At 34.5% G+C, this 19,060-nt stretch overlaps 2 protein-coding genes and 1 long non-coding RNA gene across 3 annotated transcripts; 1 reads left to right on the top strand and 2 right to left on the bottom strand.

Moving 5' to 3' along the window:
• Positions 1-670: 670 nt before the first annotated feature.
• LOC142524272 (putative E3 ubiquitin-protein ligase ARI8) lies at positions 671-8,648 on the top strand. The gene is made up of 15 exons (XM_075628167.1): positions 671-1,054; positions 2,177-2,298; positions 2,576-2,678; positions 3,381-3,471; positions 3,642-3,814; positions 4,270-4,374; positions 4,487-4,575; positions 4,937-5,044; positions 5,331-5,421; positions 5,515-5,604; positions 6,255-6,302; positions 6,573-6,644; positions 7,263-7,362; positions 7,442-7,568; positions 8,059-8,648. The coding sequence occupies exons 1-15, from the start codon at positions 848-850 to the stop codon at positions 8,327-8,329; spliced, it is 1,797 nt and encodes a 598-aa protein (XP_075484282.1). The 5' UTR covers positions 671-847; the 3' UTR covers positions 8,330-8,648.
• Positions 8,386-8,787, bottom strand: LOC142524273 (uncharacterized). The gene is made up of 2 exons (XR_012814862.1): positions 8,685-8,787; positions 8,386-8,636 (listed from the first exon to the last, which is right to left on the bottom strand). It is a non-coding gene; the product is annotated as an uncharacterized LOC142524273 (long non-coding RNA).
• Positions 8,788-8,899: 112 nt separating this feature from the next.
• LOC142524803 (AP2-like ethylene-responsive transcription factor BBM) lies at positions 8,900-12,732 on the bottom strand. Its single transcript, XM_075628905.1, has 8 exons — positions 12,458-12,732; positions 11,612-12,215; positions 11,402-11,484; positions 11,056-11,144; positions 10,873-10,946; positions 10,697-10,747; positions 10,429-10,505; positions 8,900-10,047 (listed from the first exon to the last, which is right to left on the bottom strand). The coding sequence occupies exons 1-8, from the start codon at positions 12,624-12,626 to the stop codon at positions 9,239-9,241; spliced, it is 1,956 nt and encodes a 651-aa protein (XP_075485020.1). The 5' UTR covers positions 12,627-12,732; the 3' UTR covers positions 8,900-9,238.
• Between the last annotated feature and the right edge of the window lie 6,328 nt (positions 12,733-19,060).

Raw genomic sequence — 19,060 nt, 5'->3', positions numbered from 1 at the left:
CATGTTTTTTTTTTAAAGTTCATTTTTATATATTTTTTAAAATGACACTTGCTTTAAAAATATCAGATCGAAGTAATTTGATATCAATTATTTCGTGGTAACATTACGTAACAAAAATATTAATTAATTCTTATGAGAATGTTTATCGTGTTATTTCTATCATACGAGTTTGACCCGATTCGATCTATAAAAATATATTATTTTTTATGTCCAAAATATTATTTTTCATCATAAATATAGATCAGATCGATCGGTTTTTATATTGAATTCAAATTCACTCGCCATTTATTTATTTATTTAATATTTTTTTAGAAATGACATTTGTACGTGGAGAAGAAGGCCTCGTTCAGAAATTTGAAGCAAAGGCAAGAATAAGATTGGCGTGTACACTATTTTTATAATGAGTAAATCTCTTGTGAGACGGTCTCACAAATTTTTATCTGTAGGACGTGTCAAATTTACCAATATTCAAAATAAAAAGTAATACTCTTAGCATAAAAAGTAATACTTTTTCATAGATGATCCAAATAAAATATCTGTCTCACAAAATACGACCCGTGAGACCGTCTTACACAAGTATTTGTCTTTAATAATAATAATAATAATTATTATTATTAAAAAGATAGAGGAATTGTAACAATTGTATCTTGTACATTGTGCATCGATAGTTGAACCTTAATTTTCCCCGTGATTGTAGACAATCAAGGAATCAACTCCAAATGGAGTTTTTATTCTCTTTCCGAAACCCAAACGTCTCTCAATTTTCAGTTCAATTAGCTTATCATATACTGAAAAAGGTGATCATTGCCTAAAAAGTGGGATTAATTTCGAGGGGGGAGTGTTGGGGATGGAATCGGAGGATGAGATGACAGTGACGATGACGGAAGATTCCAACGACGATGAGGATTTTTACGGCGGTGGAAATGATGACGCTGATTCCGACTTGGATGACGTTATCATGGACTGTGATGGATTTATGGACCATGATTCAGATGATTCCGATGGTTTCTCCTCCTCTCATAACCAACTCCAGCTCGACCACCATCGGTCACAGGTTATTGCTGTGATTTATCTCTGTTGATCGTTTTTGTTGAAAAGCGTTAATTTTTTAGTGAGCGGTGCACGCTTTAGCTAAGGATATGTGGTTTAGCTAGGTGACTTTAAGCGTATTGATTATTTAGGGATGTCCTCTGCACGGTTTGGATTGGATAGTAGAGGAGGTTTTGGTATTTGATTTCTGTGATCGTTGGAATTCTTTTTGCTGTTGTTTCTTTGATCTGTTGCTATTATTATATTGTTGGGCTAATACTACTTTTTGAGAAGTGTCTCATTTAATATGTCCATTGTAATTTATGGCATGTTCTTTAGGAAGTGGTGATGGACGAAAAGAAATGAGTCTTCCACCTCGGTTTGTTTCTATTTCCCTTGCCTCGGCGGTACGAGGTGGAGTCATGACCTGAGGTTTAGGGTGTATATTTTCAAGCATTTCTCAGGGTCAGAATCTAAGTTATGTCTAAGGATTTTTAAAGTTTTCAAACTTATAGTTAAAGTAAATAATTATCTTGAAGATGAAATTTTTTGAAGATGAGGCTGGTCAATTGACCCCCGCCCCAACCCCTCCTGTAACTACTTCCCCGCCCTTTCTGGGGCCTACAGTTTGGCTGAATTGTCTCTTGCTGAAATCAAGGGTGAATTAAATGTTTGATTCATGACTGTATGCTAACCCTATCAAATGTTGAACTGTGATAATTATGGTATCCTTTGAAGGGTGGAAAACGCCCATGTTCTAGCTTTTAAGTGTCTTATCATTTCGTGGATAAACTTTTTTTAATTTGTTATGAACTGAAAATCAAGGTTTGCCAAAAGGTATATAGCACTGAGCCTGTGAAGGTAAAAGTTGAATGACCCAAACTGGAGGTTGTTTCAATCGATGGCTTCATTAACCTTCTGCATTTGTGCCAATATTAACATGTCGAGAGTTCTGTTTATTTTAAAATTATAAGATTGTTTAGAACTCTTTTTTTACTCTCCAATCTAATCAAACCTCTTATCCTGATTATGCAAAGCACTAACCCATTGTGCATGCTGACACTTGATGCAATCTTCATTATGTTTTCTGAAATAAAGCATTTGAACAGTTTACATAGTTACTAATTGTTTATACTCACTTCTTTAGAACTATACCATTTTGAGTGAAGATGAGATTCGACAACATCAAGAGGAAAGCATTGCTAAAGTTTCTATGGTTCTCTCAATCTCAAGGGGTGCTGCAGGAATCTTGCTCCGGCATTACAACTGGTAGCAAAAAATTTTGAGTGGGCTCTTTTCATGGGTTGTTTGGATTAACTATAATTTTTAACCATGTATTGTGATCATACATGGTCACACATCGTGAAAGTGGATTTGAAAGTGATATGGTTTGTTAATCTCACCTTGTTGTCAATGGAAAGTGGATTTGTTGAAGTAAAAAACTGCAATTTTTTGCTGATTAAATACTGGATGTGCTTAACTTTATTGAGTTGGTTATTTTATTTATTTGATGAATAATTCCTTCACATGTGCTCTTGACTCACAGGAGTGTCAGCAAGGTGAATGACGAATGGTTTGCCGATGAAGAGAAGGTTCGCAAGGCTGTTGGTTTGTTGGAGAATGACATTCCTCTTCCTAATGCTAAAGAGGTTATCCTAATATGTAGAAGTTTTGTTGATTTTTTATTGTACATATAATAACTATAATCATTTGATGGAAAAACATTCAGCCTACATTACCTTCACTGAGCATCCATCGAATTGAATCATACAAACCATCACAAGTGAATCAATTAATTTCAAATTTGTGTATGCTGTATCTTCGTGGCGGGGTTTCTTTGATTCCAGTGACATACCCACACACCCCCCCCTCCTTTTCCTCTGCTTCTTATCACCATAAGGACTGACTATAACCACTGGAGTAAAATTTTTTATGTTGCTTTTGTATTTTGTGGAAGACTTACCACTATAATTTTGAACTATAGCAGGAGAATTTTTGGACAGAGAAATTGATGAGCTAAAGTCACCACTGCAGTCATTTTTACCTGATGCATTTGTGGTTGAGAATTAGCGATCCCAAACTCACTATGATACCATGAGGATATGAAAAAATATTCAGTCTATATTACTCATTCTGCAATATTTCATAAATAATGTAGCTTCAAAGGTGTAATGCAACAAAGATACATGTTTTATGGGATGCATAATCACCAATTGAGGAAAAATAACAGAAGTAGATCCCTAACATTAAATATATTATTCATATCAATATTCTCAGAATCTCCAGTACTCTAGGTCTCGGATTCTTTTACTTTCGTTCATGTAAAACTTAGCCTTTCACTTTCTCTGCAGCTGACCTGTGGAATTTGCTTTGAAAATTACCCTTGTGATAGGATGAGTGCTGCTGGTTGTGGCCATCCCTTTTGTTTCACATGTTGGCAAGGTTTGTATTTGTACATGTTCCCATTATTATTATTATTATTATTTTTCTGCTTCTGTTCATTAGGGATGATATGATTTTTTTCTGATTGGCCTGAAGGGATGATTTGTCAACTGTGGAATTCTGCTCTATAAATCTTTGTTCTAAGTTTTTATTTGTAATTCATTGTGTAGGTTATATTAGCACTTCCATAAATGATGGCCCCGGTTGTTTGCAGTTGCGTTGTCCAGATCCATCCTGTGGAGCTGCTGTTGGCCAGGATATGGTGAATAAAATTGCTTTAAATGACGATAAAGTGAAACATAATCGCTACTTTTTGAGATCGTTCGTCGAAGATAATAGGAAGGTAAACGAGTTCATGCAACTTTGTTATCGGGACATACTTTTTTAACCGTAGAATACATAGCATTTTTTCTCGTGGACACTCTTAATACTCCTAGTACGGAGTGCTCCGGATGTTCAGATTTTTTTGAAAGCTTAATTTGAAGATGCTGCTGAGACTAGTTGTACTTTCATTACTATTAACGAGAATCACCAAACAGTAAGTTAAATCCGTGCAATTTTGTTGTTTCAATCTGTGAACTTTCGTTGTTTCTTTTTCTTTCCGTTAAAAATTGAAATCTAGGTTGTGGCAGACTCTTGATATCCATGGACTTTGCGGGATTATTTTTTCTTCATAATGATAGGAAGTCACCTTCTGTTTTATTTCAATATCATGATTGGGACTTTGTTGGAGCACCGTATATAGCTATGTCTTGTGCTCAAATTTTTCCATCTTTCTTTATTCCATTTCACCCACAGATGAAATGGTGCCCAGCACCGGGCTGTGATTTTGCTGTAGATTTTATTGTTGGTGGTGGAAGCTACGATGTTACTTGTCGCTGCTCCCACTGTTTTTGCTGGAATGTGAGTCTTAGTTCACTCTTCTAGTTCTTTTTCCTTCATTTTGGAATAACTATTATTAGTATATTACAATCTTTTTTGTTCCAGAATAAGCAATTATTCTAGTCCATTGCAGTGTGTTGAGGAAGCTCATCGCCCTGTTGATTGTGGAACTGTGGCCAAGTGGATATTGAAGAATAGTGCCGAGTCTGAAAATATGAACTGGTATATTTCACAATACTAGTTAATTGGAAATCATGGGTGTCAAAATTAATTCCTTCATATGTTGTTTCCATGACTTTGCAACATTGTTTTGACGGAACATGGCAATTTCTTATTGCTTTTAAATGGTATTTATAAATTTTCAACACAAAGAAATGGTTGTGTTTAAATATACCTTGAAGATAAATTAATACTAACTAAAAGTACTCATTCACACATTTTTATTTTCTCGATTGATGTTATAATTGTGACTTACCAACGACACCCCCCCCCCCCCACCCACCCGCGGAAAAAAATTATGTGATATTATACAGTTTGCTTCATATTGTCATGACTAAATGACATTGTTCTGGTCTTATTTCAGGATATTGACTAATTCTAAGCCGTGTCCAAAATGCAAGCGGCCTATTGAGAAGAATCAAGGTTGCATGCATATCACGTGCACGCCACCTTGTAAATTTGAGTTTTGCTGGTATGTTTGTTGCTCTGGTGATGAAAGACAAATGTCCTAAGGTTTTTAATAAGCCCTTGATTATAGATTAAATTTTACTCTATGTACATATTGGATTTAAGATATCGATGACTCTGTAGTGATTCTCTATTTTTTCCGCCATACTCTTTTGCATGCTAAGATGATGCAACTCACACAAAAAACAAGCTGCAAAATTTTTGTTTTCATCTGCCTCTGTCTTCCATGTCTTGTGGAGTCTGTAGAAAATTCTTGTCATCTCATTTCATATGTTGGGACACACTTGCAGGCTCTGCCTTGGTGCATGGTCTAAACATGGCGAAAGAACTGGTGGATTTTACGCCTGCAACCGTTATGAAGTTGCCAAGCAAGAAGGAGTGGTGAGATTATAAGTTTGTTACTTTCTCATGTGTTTCTAACAGCTTTATCTTCATATCATGTCTCTATTAAATTAATTTTCCTGTTATTTACAGTATGATGAAGCTGAAAAACGTAAAGAGATGGCTAAAAATTCGTTAGAAAGATATACACATTACTATGAAAGATGGGCTACAAATCAATCGGTATGCTGATTTTTGCTTCTTTTATTATGATGTGGTTTGGCATACTTTTCTGATGGTTTCTCAAGTTGATTGTAGTGGCCATGATGTTTGTGGAATATTTAATTTACGTTTTGTCTTCATTCTCAGTTAATTCATGCCTTGTGTGTTCAGAGTTGGATTGCGACACTGCATTATTCACATCTAAACACCTTACAAGAATCGTTTCTTTGTTTCCTTGAGCATGTCAAGCATTTGTGCATTGTAACTCTTAAACCTGCAGCAGGACATGTTGGAAATAGGAGGAAAATTTTTGTCGTTTCTTTCGTATCATATGCTTGAAATATTGTGAAGTGGGCATTCCCCACTTCTTTACAAAGGCAACTCACTATCACATGATTAACAGATTCAGGAATTTATATATTTATCACAATGCCTCAAGGATTAATTGAAGTGGTGCGTGCTCACAAATCCAATCTAGTAGTATGATTTGGCTTGCTATCGCATCTTCAATTTGGTTGTGATAAGTGCATGTGTGTTCTTATTCCCCAGATGTATAATTCTGTTACTTGTACCATCATTTGTGATACCATATTTCGTATCATTTGTGATACCATATTTCGTATATGTTTTGCATGGCTAAAAGCTAAATTTATAATTTTTCTTTTCTGCAGTCAAGGCAAAGAGCACTTGAAAACCTGCACCAAATGCAAACTGTACATGTAAGAAACATACTTCACTCTGAAGCTCACTAATCCTCCACTTTGGAAGATTTGTACCGTTCCTAGCACCTTACTGTAAATGAGACCAACAAATCCAGTAATGTTACTAGAATAAACTTCTGTTCAAAATGTCTTTTCATTTGAAGGACCTTTTGCCGTGATATAAACCTTTTGTATGCATCAGAGTGTTCTAATGATATATTAGTATCTTGAGCATAAGTACCCTGAATTATTTTCAGAGCTGAAATTGATGCTGACTTTATTATGCAGCTAGAGAAACTAAGCGACAAACAACGTCAACCTGAATCTCAGCTTAAGTTCATCATAGAGGCCTGGCAACAGGTAAATCTTAGTTTCATCATTTTTACTATGGCTAGAGCCTAGAGGGCATTGTTTTCATGGATGTGTCATGCATTGGCCACTTCAACTCGGAGAAGAGTTTGCGTGGACTGTCAATACACATGATAGATGTCATTTAAAGCACTGAAAGGTATAATCATGCTAGGACTTGTTTCTCGAGCAAAAAATGCCAAAAGAGATGGTTTTGAAGAAGTAAATTTCAATGCATCATCAAACTGTCTATTTTTTCACTTACATCTCACCAAAAAAAATCAGCTCAAAAACCATCTTTAATTGTTGCCCAGCAATTAGATGAGGTAGAAAAGAATTTTGCAACCTCCTCTTCATCTACTTCAAGAACTAATTGTAATTTCTTCTATTTTTTTGCCAAGTAACTTATATCTATGTGCTATTTGGTAGCATTTCACTATGAATTTGATATTTCGTCCTCCGTAGCATGTGCTCTTTGTTTCTATGGGTTAGATTATACTGAACGTGTCTAGGAAGTAGGCTACGAATTACAAACTATTGACACATTAGGACATGGGACTTATTTTGATCATCCAAGCTCTTAAAGTACATCAGTTTTTTAGCTTATTTGCTTGCATTGGCCTTTTACAGGTTGTTGAATGTAGACGAGTTTTGAAATGGACATATGCATATGGATATTATCTACCTGGGGATGAGCTTGCTAAGAAGCAGTTTTTTGAGTATGTACAAGGTCTGCAATTTATCCTACTTCGAATATGTTGATTTGGTCTTTCATTCGCATTTTACCCCTTTATCTCTGTATTCTTTAGGTGAGGCAGAGTCTGGTTTGGAACGGCTTCATCAATGTGCAGAGAAGGAATTTCAGGGCTACCTAAATTCTGAGGGTCCATCGAAAGAGTTCAATGAGTTTCGAACAAAGTTGGCAGGATTGACAAGGTGAACCCAACTAACATTCTCTCTTCTGCTCAACTTGCGTACTCCATATTTAATATTCGATGATGCATTGTGCCCTTCAAACATACCGATCCTTGTTCACCAAAGGCGCATTGTTTAACCCAATTGATTCTACTCCTTGTATTTTCCTCAAACAAACCCAGTTTGTGCCCATTCTTCCATGAAGAAAAAATTGTTCTGGATCATTAGATGTCGAATTGATCTCAACTTTGCTCTAGAATTATGTTTTTCAAGTAGTCCTGGTTTATAGATAATTAACATAGATAATAATTATGTTCTTCGGGTAGAGTTATGAGTGCAGGAAAAAGTGCTTGTCACTCTTTAACCAAGTGAGAATTGTGATGTCTTCTTCCTTTCACTGAGAAGAATTTTCAGGGCCTCTCAGTATACGTTTTTTTTCTCTTAGGTAGATATATGTTTTCTAATATATTAACTTGAACTCATTCACCTTCCTGAATTTCAAATATTGCAGCGTTACTAAGAATTACTTTGAGAACCTCGTTAGAGCTTTAGAAAATGGTCTATCAGATGTAGACTCTCATGCAGCAAGCAGCAGGGCAGGTAGCTCCAATAATCTGGGAAGTGGCAGTGGCAAAGGAAGAGGCAGTCGGGGAAAGGGGACTGCGTCCAAATCAAGCAGTACTACAAACTTAGATGACTCGGATCACTGGTCTTGTGATTACTGCACACTTGTCAACGATAAATCAGCTACCATTTGCCGTGTGTGCCAGCAGCGCAGGTGAACAAACCAGGTCATTCCTTATTGTTATCTTTAAAATGAAGCCGCTGGTATTGGCTGCTTCTGTGTCACGCACCTGGTTCTCACTGCTAAAGCCATCATCTGCAGAAAACATAGTAAAGGAATATGATTTGTACATAATCGTTTCGGATGTGTTAGATGCCCGAAAGCATTTCTATGTTGTATATCATATTTAATATTTCTACTGTTAGGAAACAAAATAAATATCTATATGTTGCAAGGTTTGTAAGTAGAAACCTAAACACTGGACTTGATAAATTTGTGAATTATAAACGACAAAATTTACGTTTCTATTTTTTTCACGACATTTTGTTCAGTTACTTTTGAGTTGCGACTACCTTGAACTCTATTTTTGTTTGGGATCAATAGTTATTAGTTTTTTTATACTTAATAAATTGCTTGCCTACGATACAATTCTCCTCGGTCTGTTTTCTTTTTGTAACTGTATTTATATGACAAAATGTACCTTTATTAACTTTGCTGATTTTAAAAGTGTGTCGTATAATTACACATCCGAGTGAGACAAGTTTTGCCTTCAAAAATCAAGAAAGTAGAAAAATCCCCCATTCTTTGTATTTCAAAGTTCAAAATTACAAAGCCTGGTATGTCCTCAGTCAGTATGAGAGGACATAATCACAGGAGACTTCACAAAATTCATAGCTACTATGTGATCGCCGGCTATGGAGCAACTTCTGTAATGTCCTTACAATGTATTTCGTTTGCAGCAAGCCGCAAATATTAGAGAAAAACATGTGTAAACCAGATGAAGAATCCTAAACGTGCCTTATCCAACTAGAATGTTTCCTACCAAAAATCAAGAAAGATCAGATCAAACAACTATAAGTTAGATCTATATACGCCGTTCCTGGGATGTTACTTAAGCCAGGGACTTCTATGTGTCGTCGTTCCAAACGGTAAAATTGGAAGATCCGAGATTTGACAGAGAACTAGGAATATAGTTATTGCAATTTGATCCCTGATCATAAATAGCACTTGCCTTTTCTACTCCACTTGAATGATACAAATTTCTTGTATGGGGATAAACATCCGTTGATCCAAACATTCCCTCTAGATTTCCCTCGCCGTGCCCCAAGAAACCATTTTCCCGATTCTGATTCTCGTTTCCAACGATCACAGTGCCCATGATCGGCCCCCCAAGAAAGCTGTTTCCAGTGGTTGTAGCATTCCCATCTCCATTATTCACATACATAACGGAATTCGACCCCGAGCTGTGCTCCATAGAAGAAGAATCCAAGCTCATCAGATTGTGCAACACGTGAGAAGATTGAGAGAAACTTTGTGCGTTTCCCAACTGAAGCTGATGCTGAATATTGTTGTGATCATTAAAACCATGACTGACTATATCTTGATTTTGCTCTTGTTTGCACCACATTCGGGTTTGATTTGCATAACCGTACATGTTCAATGGCTGAGCTTGCTGGAATCCAATTGCAGGCCACCCATAGCCATTTGCAAGATTATTCGGCCAGCAGTTTCCTTGCTCGGACCATTGGATTTCTAAGGCCGATTCTTGGTTTTCGGCATCCTTTAAACGCTTAGCAGCACTACCGATTGGTAAAGTGTTGCTTTCGAGTATGCATTTGACATCATACCGATTGATTTCGAAGTTAGTCACGGCGCTTAGGCCACGGAATTTGATTGCTGCTATGTCATATGCTTCTGCTGCTTCCTCTTGTGTGCCTTTATAAGAAATCAAGATATCAAGAACAATATAATGCCATTACTTCAGAGAAAATGAATGAAAATCAATAACCAAAAAAATTATATATAAATTTAAATTAAAGTGTCGTATGGTTAGATTTATTTTCCGTAATTCTGAAAAATAAAAAAACTATACAATTATTTTAAAATTTAACATAATATGCATACATTATGTACTGCATCTCATAATTATAAACTGTTCGAGTGATTAAAATTAACTAGAATTTTAACTAATAACTATATGAGTTGAAAATATACTTTTGGGGAAATAATTAATTTGAGGATAATGTGAATGCTTGGTAAACATTTTCCAGAAAAATAAATAAAATATAGCCCAATAACTTCATGCAAGAAGCTTACCGAAAGTTCCCAAGTAAAGGTCTTTGTTCCCTGCAACTCTTCCTATTCTTGCTTGCCATCTTCCATGCTGATGATGCCTGTTAAATTATTACACAATCTTCATTTAATTTGCCAAATATGTAATGATAAATATTGCATATTTATTTATAAAGAAAGTATTATTGTTTACAAAAATGTCAATAAGCTGAAAAATATGTTGAATCTTGACTAGCTCCATATTCATGCTCGATACAACACACATGATATAATACAGATCATATAGATTTACCTTGTAACTCCCCGATAAATGGACGCGCCGCGAGAGAAACCGCTACTTTTTCTGGATTAAAAATGTAGTTAAGTGATTTGCTCAACAGATATATACAGATAACAAAACCATTATATGCTTTTCCCATTAATTCTTATTGATAATGATATCAAATTTGATATATAGTTTCAGATTACCTTCTTAATGATGCTACATATTCTTGCCTAGTCATGTGCTTCATGTCCTCCACTTCTTTCTCATAGTTGCTAATCTGAATTAATATTTTGGAGGTAGTAATTTATTATGAGAAATACTAATGTTGGAATATTTATATTTAATCCAAACACTTTACAAAGCAATTGGCAATCAAGATCACTGACAGGAAAATTTGTAGTGGTAGTGGTTCCCCAGTATTTTAAAGCTGCTAAATCATAAGCTCGAGCAGCCTTTTCTTCCTTATCATAACCTCCTACATATATATACAGAAAATCATACGAAGTTCAGAAGCAGAAAGTAATGGGAAATTTTATGTAATACAAAGTTACATGAGTTGTATTTATAACATGACTTACCCAAGTAAACTGCAGTAAGATTGAATCATTCGACAACAAGTTCATAGAAAGGAGACAAAGAAACAAGTGTTAAACAAATAAAATAAATCTTAATCATGATTAATAATTAAAAAATTGGAAAAACTAAATAATGGCAGACACTTTATTCATATACCTTGCCTTCCTTTCCGGGTTTGTCCTTCTCTTCTGCAACTATTATCCCACAAATGTGATTCATATCTTCCAGTCCATCTATGCCTGCTCAGATTCAATAATGAGTATAAAAGATTACATCTTTATACCATTTAAACAAAACCCAGAAAAGAACCATCATGAAACACACAAAAAAAATTAAATAAAATAACAAGAAAACTTTATAATCTACCTCGTTACACCGCGGTAAATGGAGGTCCTTTCTCCAAATGTGTCTAGATTTTTCCTGGTCACAGACTCTATTGCACCACTGGACGTTTGACTGTCAACAGGTTGCTTATCGTTATCTGATGCACAACTATCCGCTGCACTGTTATTGTTGTTATTACCAACATTCACAAGTGGTAAGTTTTGAGAGCTCGACTTCGAGCATGTGCTCATAGAAAGTGACAAGGTCTGAGCACCGGTAGGCGGTGCCGCCTTGGTACAGGCCTTTATCTCCGCCGTGTGTGGTGGCGTGGGGTTGTTTCTGAGCCAGCTTTTTATCATGGAGAGGCCAATGGTAGTGTTGCTGTCGGAGGGATTTATACTTTTGTGAGAGGTGGCGTCTGTTTCTTGGTACATGTTGTAAGAGTTATCGAGGGTGCTATTGGTTTGATAATTTGTGGGATTTGTAACATTACGCTTCTTGAACTGTTGATGATGATGATCGGTGGTGAAAGAGTGCAGCCCAACTCCGAGAAAGTTTTCAAGTTTTGGGGTCTCTTGAATCTCCAAGTTATGGCTGCCGCATGAGATTATAGTGTTCATCCCCGCTTCTCCCTTCATAATCCAATCTTCAAGAAAAGAAAAAAATAACAAAAAGACTCTTAAACTTAACCCCAATTTTTTTCTGCAAGAAGTGAAGTACTTCACCATCATCATCAAATTAAACTAGAGGGGACAGCACCAGAAATTTTACTTTCAAGTAAAAATACAAAAATCTGCTACCGACAAAATGGGCACAAATCTACATAGCTAAACTCATGTTGTTCTCTTTTCAAAAAAGAGAAAAAAAAAGGACTAACGATGAAGTTACCATGAGATTGAGGATCCGAGTTAGCAGTGTTGAAAGCTTCTAAAATGCCAAAAGGAGGTGGAATGACTGTATCGGAGGGCTCTGTGAGACCAAAACATGGATCAGAAACTACTGCAGATTGTTGTCGAGGTGAAAGAGAGAATTCTAACCAATTATTCCTAGAACCCATTTTCACAAATATACCGCAAACGACAATACTTAAGATTTGATTTTGAGATGCTGGCAAGATATTTTTTCTGCTGGCGTATGTTATTGATTAATAATATACGTATGATTATAAGAAGCAGAAGCTGATGCATGTAACTAAATGTGAAGTGAATCTAAAGCAGATTTTTAAAGAAATGTTGGCAAGTGAAGAAGATATATATGCAAGACTCGGTAGTGCTTAGTCACACATCTCTCGAACTATCCCGTTGGGGGGTGCGGTGCTGATCCCAAGAACCAGTCTGAATATTTCAGATAACCAGTTTAGGGTTTAATCAGGGACATAATTGTCATTTCGCTTTGCACCTGAAAGGCTGAAACAGGACTGCTGCAGCTCTGGAAAAGATGAAGACCCCTGAGTGTAAATGTTGCTAATTGGTTTTATTTAAAAAAATTATAGGAAAAATGATGTCCTTTTTAAAAAAAAAATTGCCGGGAAAAAGCCCATCTTTGCCTCTATGTTGGTACGCCCCTGGTAAGAAACGCAAGCGGCACGGGATTGGGTGTGTCCGGTCGAAGCTAAGATTCCGGGATGGTGAAATATTAGTAATTTCTATGATTTTTGCACGTAAGTATAATGTTGATCTAAAACTGGAGAAGGTAAATTAATTTGGAAAAAACTATTAATTCAGAACTAGGTATGGATTCAATATGGTCATGAATGGGGGCCAACCTCGGAATAATCGCTGTTTAATGAAGCATGAGCCATCTTTGAATGTACATATTTGATTGTGTTAGAGTATGTGTTGAGTGAGCTAGCTTGTGGCTTGAGTTTTATTGATTTTTATGTAAAAATAATCTTTATTTAATAATTCCAATTATGACATTTAATTTATCTGTATACTCATGCAAGCTACGTAGATAAAGTCTTTGAATATTTAATAGGTAACATGAGGGTGCCTCTTAACGTAAGATTATGACAATCATTAGGAGGCGTACTGTATATTCTAAAATAGTTCTTAGTTGATTCATCAGCCTAAAATAAGGATAAAGGTCGCTCGAGTTTGAGACTAATATATGTGATGTAAACGTCATGTTTCATTGGTAAGTGCATGAAGACGTCCACTTATACAAATGTGTAATCATTTGATAATATACTGAACAACCCTCTTTTAAACTTTTCAAGTGGTTATCACTCATCGAATGGAACAGTCTGTGGTTATTGTTGTATATCATTAGTCCTTTGAAATGGGACAACGTAGAAGCTCTACGTATTAGCATGCACTTTGAGTTGTTTACCGACCCCATTGAAGGTCGTTAGGTGACGAGGTTAAGTGTACTTTCGAAATACATAGAAATAAATTTGCATTGTACTTGGGGTTTCACCTCTCATCTATTGGTGAAAATATCTTATATGATCTGATGAATTAATAATGCACAAAATATTTTGTCAGAGTAAGAAATGTACATTTTGGAAAGATGTTTTCCTCAGTTGCACCTATCATGTCACTATTATTACTCAAAGATACATCACATCGTTATCAAATTCATTTGCAACTCTCGAGATGCCAATGGTTGCATATTTGATGCTACTAGACGCACTTATCATAATATAATGGGTGCAATCGGGCTTCAATTCTCACGTTATTGATCGAGTGGTATATGAAAAGAATGAGACTAATTGGGGTAAGCTTAGAAAGGAATAAATCTTGTTCTAAATCACATGATGCTGTGAAATCACAAGAAGTTTTATCCATGAACCATTGTGAGTCACACAAGTATTATATTATGTGTTTTCGTTGAGATAGTAAAATTTAAAAACTTGAATTTGGTTGCTGTAATTTGATGAAAATCAAACAAATTGCTTACAAATGAGTTTATAAGTTGATTACATATAATAGAAGTTAGCTTAATTAACTATTAATTAGTGAATATAGTGAAACAGCTTGTTTTAGTGAAGACGTTCACAAAACTGGCAGCTACAAAAAATGGATCAGTGGAAATTTTGTCGTTCAAAATTTTTATTTTCATTATGTGAACGAGAATTCTATCCTGGATACATTGGTGTTATCTGATTATCGATTGTGGTTATAATGAGTTCACAATTATTTATTTAACAAATTTAAAATATATTAATTAAATAGTAAACTATTAGTAGTGAATACAAATTGCAAAATTCTTATTGAACATTCTAGAAGAGTCTAGAATATATTAATTAATTAATAATTAATTGAGTAATTAAATAAAAGTTATTTAATTTAAATCAGAAATATATATGTGTGTGTGTTATATTATCAAAAGTACATAATATATAATTAAATTACGCATGATATTTTCAAGAGAGAGAAATACATGCATGAGAGTGTTTGAATAATGGAAATACAATATTTTGATTCAAAAAGAATCCTGATTAGATTATGAATTAAAATTTAGAGATATTTCATTAAGGGTTATATGAAATAACATAACATTTAAATACAATTTTTTACATCAAAAATTAGTACACCAAACTCTCTCCCTCCTCACAAAACTCGACCACCTCCTTCTAGGGATTTGGCCGACCACTTTCCACCACATCGTCGTCATGCTTCCGTCGCCTGCAGCTATTCTCGACAAAATTTTCGATAGATCTCTAAAGCGATCTATACTAGGGACATTGTTTCTGATCATGGACCTCATAACAAGGAGGAATATCGGGTAGATCTGTTCGTAAGAAATTACAGTAAGGGCTATTACTGCTAAAAATTTGGAATAGTTAGAGTCATCGTTAAATACGCAAAGATAAATTATTCTAAACATCTCATGGATTATTGAAATCATATGACGCTCAAAAAATATTTTGAACGTCAAAATAAATTTTTTAAAACTTTTGTTGTTTCTTGGGTGCGAGGAAATAGTACACCAACAGTAATATCTGAGACAAGTTTCCCAATCGTATTATTTTCTATTGTTTATTATTTGAATTATGTTGAGTAGGCCATTTCTAATCAGCATAAAAAAATATTTCAAAAAATTACAGCCCCTGAAAAATATGTTTTTCGAAACAAAAAAATAAAAATAATAATTTGCGCCCTTCCCTTGAACAGTTCTGAATAGCAGCACTACACAGAACGTTTAAAAAAAAACAAGATTCTGTGCAGGGCAGTACGTTGTCCTGCGCTGATGGGCAGCTACTCAAACTATTTGGGCAATTGGACAAGGTGCCCGAGACAGTCTCGGGCAACCCTATCCCTTTTGAGCTCGAGCTCGAGTTCAATTGGGCCCAATACAATTTTTTGAATTTCTAAAAATTTATATTTTATGAAAATATGATCGAATTCACCTTTGGAATAAATTTTTTTTTCTTATAATATAAATAATTAACCATTGGTAAAAAATGTTTTACAAGAAATTTAATTGTTAATAAATTAATTGGATAATTGGATAAAGATGTTTATTTAATTTATTTTTAATTATGGCGGTTAATGATATATTTATAAGATACATGATTTATTGATAATATTTGATATTATGGTTTTAATATAATATTTGATATTATATATATTACATGTTATTTTAATTATTTGATTATTATTTAAAATGAGTCTAGTTTATGGCAAGTTCTCACCCTTAAATTTTATTCCAAGGTTCCATGGAAATTTATGTAAATATTAAATTTATTGGGAAATCAAGATTTAAAAATGATGGGCTCATATTCTCAAGTTTTTTAAAGATCGAAGACATGCAAATAGTATAAGCTAATTTAATATTGCATTTTCATCCTGTATTTAATTACCTAGGTTGGGAACTTGGATCCTTATTTGGCTCATATAGATCAATTAGCTATCGGTTATAGATCATCCTTTATTATTTATGAGGCATGTGATATATTATAAATAATCAGTATGTGCCTTATTATTATTATAATAACTAGAGTTACATGAATTTGGCAAACATACAAACAAACATGACATAATTTTAAATTAATTGATGAGACAAATTTTAAAAATTAAAATATCTCATTTTGGATAAGATTCAAAATTTATATCAAACCCATGAAAGGAAAGTAAACATAGCTTAAATTTTTTGTGTCTTCCATCAATGGCAGTTACATGATGAACGCTACCCGTGGTCAGTGTTTGGCTCATATTATTGGGGAGGCCTCAAACGTGAGGCAAAATACGTGAAGGTTGCAAGAGGTTGAAATTGGGCTATCCCTTTTTGAAATTATGATTGGATGATATTATTCAAGATCATAATTCAGCAATTTATTCGTGCATACTCATTAAGAAAATTGGATTTCTCTTTTTCATTAGAAGGTAGTGAAAATATCAAAATAATGGAAGTAATTCATAAAAACAAAAGATCATATTTTATGTCTTATAAAATATTTTAAAATAGTTATTAACGTTTACTCTTTTTCTATTTCAGTATATTTATGAAGTCGTCTCGAAATACTCTATCTGTTACACTCGATCAAAATAAGATGACCAAACCAAATTACAAAGATTGATTGATGACTTTAAAATTTATTTTAAATTACGATAAAATAGCATATGTATTCAACAAAGCACATCCAAAAGAGGCTGTTGCCAATGCCCCTGCTGAGAAATTGGCAAAACTTGACAAATAGTTGGACCGTGACTTGCAAGGTAGGAGTTGTACGCTAGCTTGTATGTCAAACGAATTGCATAGGATGTTTGAGGAAGCTGTTAAGTCACCTATAAATGTTGTACGGTGCACAAACACATCCATTAAAGCATGCTGCTATCAAGAAGATCATGGCACTATTCCTGCGAGAATGAGCCTCAGTCCATGATCACGGTGTGAGGATGATTGGGCTCATCGAGAAGTTCGTGGGGCTGGATCTTATCATCCCAAACGAATTGTCCACGGAAATTCTGCTACTGTAACTGTCGTACTCGTTTGATGGGTTTGTGGTTAACTTCAATACGAACAAGTTGTAGGCTACTCTTGAATAGTTATTAAATATTCTTACCACGTATGAAGCTACCATAAAGAAAGAAAAACATGTTTTCCTAGTGGGCTCCTCCTTTAGGACGAAGAGACGCCCACAAGAGAAGAGAAAGAAACATTTTGCTCCTTCCAAGAAACACAAACCCACCAAGAATCAAGCTCCAAACACTTTTAAAGGACCCACAAAGTCCGACAAGACATAAGATGTTTGCTTCCGTTACAAGAAGCCTGGAGATTGGAAACGCAACTACAAGGAATATCCAGCGCATAAAAGTTCTAGGCAATGATATGTTTTATATTGAAGTAATATCTCAATTAATTCAACTTCTTGGGTATTAGAAACTGGATGTGGTTCTCATCTATGCAATGATTTACATGTGATGACAAGAAATAGAAGACTAAATGATGGTGAGACCTTTCTAAGAATTGGCAATGGAGCAAGGGTTGCGGCGAAAACCATAGGAAATATTTACTTATTATTAAACAATAAATTTAAGTTACTTTTGAGATATGTTTTATATGTTCATGACTTGGTTAAAAACATTGTTTCTATTTCAATGCTTGATAAATATGGTTTTTTTTGTTTATTAGAAAAATGTGTTTGTAATATTTACAAGAATGAATGTTTAATTGGAACAGACGAATTACAAAATGATCTCTATAATTTGAAAATAAAAGATATTCTAACTAAAAATGTCTAAGTAAATACGATTTCAACCAAAAAAAAAAAACAAAAGAAAACAAGATAATCTAACTAATATACACTTGTGGCACACTATGCTAGACTATATTTCCCAAATAAGAATACACAAGTTAGTAGGAGATGGCATGTTTGACATGTCAGATATAAATTCTCTTGAAACATGTGAGTCATGTATATGAAAGGAAAGATTATCAAAGTCTCTTTCCTAGATACATGATCTATTGATTTGATTCATACAGATATGTGTGGCCCACAAATTGTTAGTACGAGATATGAGCAATCTTACTTTATTACCTTTACTAATGACTTCTTGAGGTATGAGTATATGTGTTTAATGAAATACAAATCTAAAGAGAAAAGTTCAAAGAATTCAGAGCTGAAGTAGATAAACAATTAAGAAATAGTATTAAAACACTTCGATCTGATCGAGTTGGAGAATGAGATTCTCTCACATTGGACCTCACCTGTCGCACCCCAGCTTAATGGTGTGTCAGAACATCGTAATCGGACATTACTTAACAAGGTTCGATAAAACTCTGTATAAGATAAGGATGAGAAAACTACCCAAATATTCTTTCTTAAGAATATGGAGATATCCTACTTATGTGAAGCAGGTAGTGAGACAAAAATTGAATAATAGAGCCAAATTATGCTACTTTGTGTGATATCCAAATAATTCCATTGAATATTATTTCTATAATCCCAATTAAACAAATGTTTCAGTTTCAAGGAATGTCACCTTATTAGAGAAAATGTTTCTATTAGAAAGAAAAAGTAAGATGTTAGAACTTGCAAAGATA

Source organism: Primulina tabacum, chromosome 14 (genome assembly GCF_025594145.1).
Source record: "Primulina tabacum isolate GXHZ01 chromosome 14, ASM2559414v2, whole genome shotgun sequence".
In the NCBI taxonomy this organism is placed as follows: Eukaryota; Viridiplantae; Streptophyta; class Magnoliopsida; order Lamiales; family Gesneriaceae; genus Primulina; species Primulina tabacum.
This window is presented reverse-complemented; position numbering and strand designations above follow the sequence as displayed.

Coding starts and splice junctions, on each gene's coding strand:
- LOC142524272 (XM_075628167.1), top strand. CDS start 848: ATGGAATCGGAGGATGAGATGACAGTGACGATGACGGAAGATTCCAAC. Junction 4,375..4,486: donor CCCACTGTTTTTGCTGGAAT/GTGAGTCTTAGT, acceptor AGTCCATTGCAG/TGTGTTGAGGAAGCTCATCG. Junction 4,576..4,936: donor GAGTCTGAAAATATGAACTG/GTATATTTCACA, acceptor GTCTTATTTCAG/GATATTGACTAATTCTAAGC.
- LOC142524803 (XM_075628905.1), bottom strand. CDS start 12,626: ATGGGTTCTAGGAATAATTGGTTAGAATTCTCTCTTTCACCTCGACAA. Junction 10,748..10,872: donor TATGTAGCATCATTAAGAAG/GTAATCTGAAAC, acceptor TTTTTAATCCAG/AAAAAGTAGCGGTTTCTCTC. Junction 10,048..10,428: donor CCTTTACTTGGGAACTTTCG/GTAAGCTTCTTG, acceptor TTTCTTATAAAG/GCACACAAGAGGAAGCAGCA.